Source organism: Pygoscelis adeliae, unplaced genomic scaffold (assembly GCF_000699105.1).
Source record: "Pygoscelis adeliae isolate BGI_AS28 unplaced genomic scaffold, ASM69910v1 Scaffold65, whole genome shotgun sequence".
In the NCBI taxonomy this organism is placed as follows: domain Eukaryota; kingdom Metazoa; phylum Chordata; class Aves; order Sphenisciformes; family Spheniscidae; genus Pygoscelis; species Pygoscelis adeliae.
In genome coordinates this window covers 280945-287881 of record NW_008824864.1, presented here as the reverse complement: position 1 = coordinate 287881, position 6937 = coordinate 280945, and the positions used below count along the sequence as shown (strand labels likewise).

At 44.7% G+C, this 6937-nt stretch overlaps 1 protein-coding gene across 1 annotated transcript; it reads right to left on the bottom strand.

Annotated features, from left to right (window-relative positions):
• Positions 1–2185: 2185 nt before the first annotated feature.
• LOC103917242 (killer cell lectin-like receptor subfamily F member 1) lies at positions 2186–6507 on the bottom strand. Its single transcript, XM_009324356.1, has 6 exons — positions 6477–6507; positions 5945–6043; positions 4985–5125; positions 3812–3963; positions 2983–3095; positions 2186–2318 (listed from the first exon to the last, which is right to left on the bottom strand). Exons 1-6 carry the CDS (start codon positions 6505–6507, stop codon positions 2186–2188), a joined length of 669 nt encoding a protein of 222 aa, XP_009322631.1.
• Between the last annotated feature and the right edge of the window lie 430 nt (positions 6508–6937).

Below are 6937 nucleotides of genomic sequence, written 5' to 3'. Positions count from 1 at the left end.
AACAACATAGCTGGGAAACTGCAGCTGCCTTTAATTATGTGTATCATAGCAAAGATGAGCTCAAGGCTTTACATTTCACAAGACACCCTGGACTTGTTTCTCTCTCTCATTGCTAATAAAGACTTTAATTCCAGTTTGTGCATTTTTTCTTAGAGTAGCACCTTTGATTTTAGCATTACATTTTGAGGATGCTTTTTCTTTCCCCACACACAGCTCCCCCCACATGGCCAGTGTAAAAGTACATAAAATTACAGTAAAACTCTGGGAACTTAGAATCTCCCCCTGCCTGGCCCCAAAAGGGCCTTGAGATCCCTTCTGCTATAAATTATTGCATAATTCTATGAAATGAAGTAAGAATTCAGTTTCTTATTGTGGAAAACACGACAGAGTAGAGTTAACTTTAGGGACATTTGAAGAGGTCCTGCCTGAAATCGAATTATGGTGGTTAAAATGAAAATTTACTTGAGCAATCCTGTCTGTAAGCACGGAGGAGTAGATTTTGCACCTTTTTAAGAGGTGTGTACGTAAGTATGAGAGTGCCTCAGCTGCTTTGTCCCTCAGTCTGCGAATATGAGACTAGAGATTCACAGTTTAGAAAGGGGACTAACTTTTGAGCTTTTTGAATATTAGCTTTCGCATCAGAAGTGTTTGGTACTTTATTCAAAGAAAAAGTTGGTTCAGTTACCAGTTGAATTGTCCAACCTGTCATGTAGGTAGGACTCAGATGTCCCATCCAGTAGATGGGACAGGGCCGGAGGCAGGTACATCTTTGACAGAGCTCAGGCAGAGGCTGAAGACCCAGAAAGTCTCAGGAGGAGAGGCTGGTGAGGACCCTTAAGGCCTATTAGAGCACTCACAGCCCTGGCAATATCCACGAGGAGGTACATGATTTGCAAACAGAAGGAAAACATTTTTATTACATCTCCACTTCCATTGTCCCCTATGTTATTTTTTCAATTTTCCTGTTTACACATTACTTGCTTTCCTCACTTTTGCGACACAAGTCACTGGAAATAGCTCAACAATGCTGCAAACATTTGCTTTGCATTTGGTCACTCTGATTTCAAAGACACATGCTAGCTACACATCTGGAGGAGTTGCTACCTGTATTAGACTAAGGGTTTTTAAAAAGCTGAAACAAATTATGTGTCTGATTTCTTAAAGATCAATTTGTGACATTTGTTCATTTTTTTCAAATATATGAATCTTTTAAAGGCACTAAGTCAGACTGCTCTTAGCATTTTTTTATTCTAGATCCAGAAATAGCGTGTATCCATGACACGTGAATGCCCAGGTAATGTATTTACTGAGTGTGCCCACAGGCATTAATTTCACCAGCCTTTAGTTTCAGTACCTCATCATCATACCTTCCAGGCGGTTCCACGTTAAAGAATTTGCAATGTAAAGGGACAAAATATAGGTGAAAATGCAGGCTATCATCTTCATTTCCTTGCATTGCAATGTTGTCTTATGGTCCAAGCCCCTTCCGTAGCTAAGAGCTTTCTTTCAGATCCCAAGGTTCAGCATCAGAAGAAGACGGGAGCCATCAGCTTATTAACTGTGAGTCACTTTGTGCTTGGTCTGGTGTCTGTATACCCAGCAGCCGTGCAGGTCAGCTCTGAGTAAGTATAAGACACTGTCTAATAAACGCATTTTTCCCAGCCCTCAAGTGGCTTCTGTAAGTGGCAATTAGACTGTAAGGAAAAAACCCACAAACTTCAGAAAACACTAAAATATTGAAACCCAAATAAAAAGTTCCTTCAGCTCAACAGCAGCTGCCTCAGGGATATGTACAACAGCAGTGGGCTCCAACACACTCCTCAGCCCCCACAGATGGCATCTTTCCTGCATAGCATGCAGTTCATGTGCACAGTGCTCATCCTCACGTGAGTACCTCTTCTCCCCTGCCCTTTCCTGGAGACAGCTGCTGCCAATGTCTATCCGTGGGGAGGCTCAGCACCCCCACATCCACACGTGCTGACTTGCAGTCCTGTTGCGTGACCTTCACACTGACACCTGGCAACTTCTGAATTCCCTGTTTGCATCAGAAAAAGTCTTACGGAGCACAGAACAGCAAAATGCAAATTTCTGTGCAAGTCTCATAAAATTATTTACATCAAATGTTGTTTTATCAGTAAAATGGGTCTTCTGACAAAAAGCTCTGCCTGTTGCCTGACAATTTGGCTCAGACCACCAACAAAGTTGCATTCTTCTTACAGATCCACTTCTTTAAAGTCTGGCAGTTATCTGCTTGGATCATGTTTTTTCTTCTGTAAACAGCACAGTTCTTGTCAGTACCTATTCTATTTATAGCTATCCTGGTAAGAGAAAAAAAGGAATGCAATGAGTTTTCAGCTTTAAATTCAGTACTGGATAAAAATATTGATAATATCTTGAGTGAGGGGTTTGGGTGATGCCCATTTGGTAACCAACTGAAGCACAGCTCCTCAGCAGCCACGCATATTCCAGGCGGGCACCCACAGCAGAGACTGCTAGCTGCTGAGGGGTTGATGCTCATGAACATCAGTGTAAGAAGCATGAGAAAACCTGCACATGCAGCCACGATGCTGAACTGTAATGGTGAAAGGGAGGGGAAGAACCCCTCAGCTGCACGGATCCCAGCACCCACGCTATGTGACAGGCGTCTCATTCAACAGAGATGGTATACATGGTCTGTACGCAGAGAGTTTGTTGACAGTGATTTCAGTGGGACAATTGTGTTTTAATGTCCTTCTGCATTAATACATACATGGACTGTGACTGTGGTTGGTCTTGAAGGCAGAAAACAAATCTGTTTCCAAAGGTGTCCAGCAGGAACCAGTTAACCTGGAATTGGCCATGAAATAGTCCCTGAATAGGTGCCTGAGGCTGCAGGACTAGATCTGTGCTTTGGGAAATTAGCTTGGATTCAGAGTTGTATTTACACGCACAGTACTACACCTTAGCTTTTGCCGAAGATCCTCTCCCCCCACAAATCATCACCTGTTTTCTTCTCCTTTGGGATCTTCAACTGAACTCTGTTGTTTCTTCATGTCTTGAATCTTCAATCCAATCCAGATATATTTGGTATCTTTCTCTATATTGTCTATGAATTCCTGTGGAACAGGTAGAAGCACGTTACCCAACAGCAGAGCTTTTCTGCTGTGCTCAGGTCACTGCCCCGTCTCACGCACAGCTTTTCAGGTAATCCCTCACGTGGGGAGCAAGGGCAGGGATCCAGCCGTGGCAAAGCAGCCCATTACAACTGCCCGTATGCATGTGATCAGCCACAGAGTTTTGACTCCGGCTGGCACTCAGGCTGATTGGCTTCCTGTCAGCTGTCAGAAAAACCCTCACTGATGCTCCGCACCCTAATGAGCCAGGTTGCAAAGCCTGGTCTTTAAGGTAAAAGACCTGTCCCTCGGGGAACAATAAGTTGCTCAGAAAAGCCATTCAGCGATACCTTGCTATTCATTTTCCCAAAGGAAAATGAGAAAGAGGTTTGGCTGTTTGAATTTCCGTTTAGTGGTTGAATCAAACCTCTCCTCCCAGAGCCAAGTAATGGAAATGGGTGGGAAGTCCCCAGCATTTCCTCCTCCCAGTCAAAACTGCTCTGGCTTCCACACTTGCATCTCTTGTGCTTCTCCTCTTCAGCTCTACTCTGTTGACCCTCTGCAAAACAAGCTCCTGTCTGTAGAGTCAGACGCTCTGCACTTGGTGGGGCTCTTGCTTGCCTGCATGTACACCTGACATCTGGGCCATGTTCACTTGGTGAAATGTTTGGCTAAGGCAGATGCCTGTCAGACAATTTTAGGGCTGCTGCAAGACTCACCATCTCAATTTCATCTTCAATGACAAGAAGCTGGGATTTCCTGGCCAGACAGTTATTCTGGCTGTCATCCCAGCTTACAGCCTCCTCAGAGAAGTAGTAACATCTCCCCCTGTGTAGTTGCCACCCTGGAGGACACAGCTCGCATGTTGTTCCTGTGGGCGGAGAGAGGGAACCATTAGCTCGTACCATGACTTGTTCCAGTTGCCTTGTAGCATTTTATGTTCATGTGCCTGGCTGGCTGGTCCAAAGGTGGCCAGTCCCCACTCCCAAGCATGTGTTCGCTGGGTGTGGAGAGAGGTTTGAAGTCTCCAGTGCCACTCCCCTCCTCAGCTTCCCACTCCCTTGCCGTGGTGCTATGCACTTCTGCACTCCCACTGCACATCATCGGGCTCTCTACCTGCCTGTGCACCTGCCCGGTGGAGAGCACCGGGAGGACCTAGAGGGCTGCAAAGACACTTTTCCTCCTCCCACATGCAGCCCTTGTGAGGAGACACCGTGCGATGTGACGTGATGTGGAGTGTGTGGATTTGACACACGATGTGACCGGAAAGCACAGCTACTTAAATGACGTTCAAACTACATCCATGGAGCTGGAGAAGGAACTCTGTTAAATAAGGGGAACACTGCTGTTCCCAAGTCTACTTCCCATTTCACTCAGAGCATCTGGGAGGAACATCCCCTACATTTTCTGTCTTGGCTTCCTCTAATGTTTCAAAGTAACATCATTACAATCAATCCTTAGAAAAGCATTAATGTTTGCCGACAAACAAGAGATCCACAATAAAAAGACCAGGAAGGTCTTCCCCTGCCTGGTCCTTGCAAAAGGCTAGGAAATCTAAATTCCCTCCCACTCTTTGTAAACAATTATTTTCTGGAAAGTGTTCTCCAGGACAAGGGGAGGATGTACGATATATGGCATTTCTGACAGCAGCTCCTGGCAGAAAGAAATGCAAAGAAAGTACCGGAAACTATTTATGCCGAAAGAGGAGCAAAACTATTGTCATTAAAATGTTAGTTTAGATCCTGGCATCACTTCTATGCAGGAACACCATGCTCCCTGGGTAGTACCAGTGATTTCCCATAAATTGCAGGTGTCATGGAAATGGGAACAGAGACAACAGAAGTGTGCACACAACACGTCCTCTATGCTGTGGAAGGACTAACTTCCCTCACCTTGTCCGTCTTCACACAGTTCCTCCATGAGCCATTTCAGGAGCACTGCCGAGACAGTTTTCTCTGAAGGAATGTGATCACCAGTGCTATTTAGACCATACTGGGACGAACTTTCCGAGTTTCCTGCTCTGCCCTTCAAAACTTGAACAACAACAAAACAAAGAGATTATGTCCTGACAACAGGTCACGGAAATGTAGTCTTTGTGTCCACTGCTACACTGTGAATGTGAGGATATGTGTGCGTGTGTATGCGTTGAGGGGGGTATACACACTCAGCTATGAGTTATACTCGGTGAGTATAACTGTCTGGCAAAGGGTGTAGCTGCTGAATAATATGAACAGTACAGGAAGAGAAAATAAGTTTGTCGTTTTTGATAGTTGGATATATAAAGAATACACAATATTTTGGTGAGATTTTAGGGAGGGTTGGGAGGTACATGTTTTTTCTGAAGTTTTTCAAGACTGTTTTCTCTCAGGAAATTAATGTCTTCTCTGGAACAGTTCTTGTATAACTGGAGCATGCTGTGGATTATGCTATTACTAGTACCAGGGGAGTCTGATTAAATGAAATGATCTGAAGTCTGATTTTTATTTTATTTGTTCAAACCTACAAAGAAATTAAGTGAAATGGTCTCAAAGTAGCATCATGGATGCAACTTTTAACCTGTAAGTCAGGAAGGCCAAATGTTTTGATTGTTATAATGATTTAAATCTGCTTCTACAGCCTTTCAGCATCACTGATGACAAGGTAGACTGCAGCAACTCCCCTTCATCTGCGCTATATGTTAAATGACAGGTAGCAAATGTTCCCTTTGGAACGCTACATTTATTTTCCTGTATTTGTGTATAACTTCACACCTTTAATGCGACACTAAGGGAATTTTTCTTTTTGCATCACTGCTTGTGAGGTTTAACTATGTCTGCAACAAAGAGATGAAGCGGATGGTAGGATCTACTCACATTGCTTGGCTAGCACGGCTATGACACCCAGCAGGACGAGCACAAGGACTCCCAGGACCAGCGCCACATAGAACCAGGCTGAGCGCCCGTGTCGGCAGCCTGGAGGGAGGCAGGAGGAAGAGCAGCTTAAGGTATTTGCACTATTAAAATTAACACTACCTTTATGCATGCCAGTTTCTTACGTGAAAACAACAGAGAAATCGTCTGCCTAAAATCAGTCTGCTCTTTGAAGTATGCGGGGACATTTTACTTATTAAAAATTTGCATCCATTTTGCATACATGAAAGTGAAATCGAAAGATCGTTTTGTCAGATAGAGCAAGTGATTTTCAATCGATCATTCCATTAAGAATTCTCTTTCTCCTTTGAGTTAACTTTTTCAAGCATTGCCTCCTCCCACCTACCCACCCACACCCTGCAAGACCCTGCAGAGCAATTCAGGGAAAGTATCAGGGATGGTCTGTGGTATGTTCCTCCTCTCTGGTCACACTCTCCTGTGTTAACGAGCCTATCGTGGCTGAAAGCTAACTTACCTGAATGCATAGAAAAGGCAAAAAATCCCATACTGACACCATAGCACAGTGACGTATATCTGTCCAAGCATCTCTCCAGCTGTTTGGCATTCATCAGCTCATGAGAGTGAAACACTCAGGAAGAGGCAGGACCCGAGGAAATTTGGGGTCAAGGTGCCATTTCCACAAGCCACAGAGTTGCGCTTTCATAACTGCTGTTTTCCTGACCTTGCCTGCATGAGATGAGCAACTGTCCCGTTCTCCGGCTGCCTGAGATGTACTTTCTAACGTTCCCTTTCAGCTCACAGAGTTCTGTGGGCCTGACCTTGTCTGGCACACGTCCTTCAGTACAGAGAGGGTGGCGATCATCCGTGCACCAGCTGCACATGGAGAGCTGGGTATTACGCTACTTCCAAAGCCAAATGTGTCCCTGTGACCGTTCCTGCAGAGGCACTTACAGGAGGGTTCCTAAAAAAGTGTGG

What these genes read in the sequence shown, in the direction of transcription:
- LOC103917242 (XM_009324356.1), bottom strand. Translation starts at nt 6,507, where the DNA reads ATGGGATTTTTTGCCTTTTCTATGCATTCAG. An exon ending in TGCCTTTTCTATGCATTCAG is followed by an intron (nt 6,044 to 6,476) that starts GTAAGTTAGCTT and finishes GCCTCCCTCCAG; the next exon opens with GCTGCCGACACGGGCGCTCA. An exon ending in ACTGTGTGAAGACGGACAAG is followed by an intron (nt 3,964 to 4,984) that starts GTGAGGGAAGTT and finishes CTCCGCCCACAG; the next exon opens with GAACAACATGCGAGCTGTGT.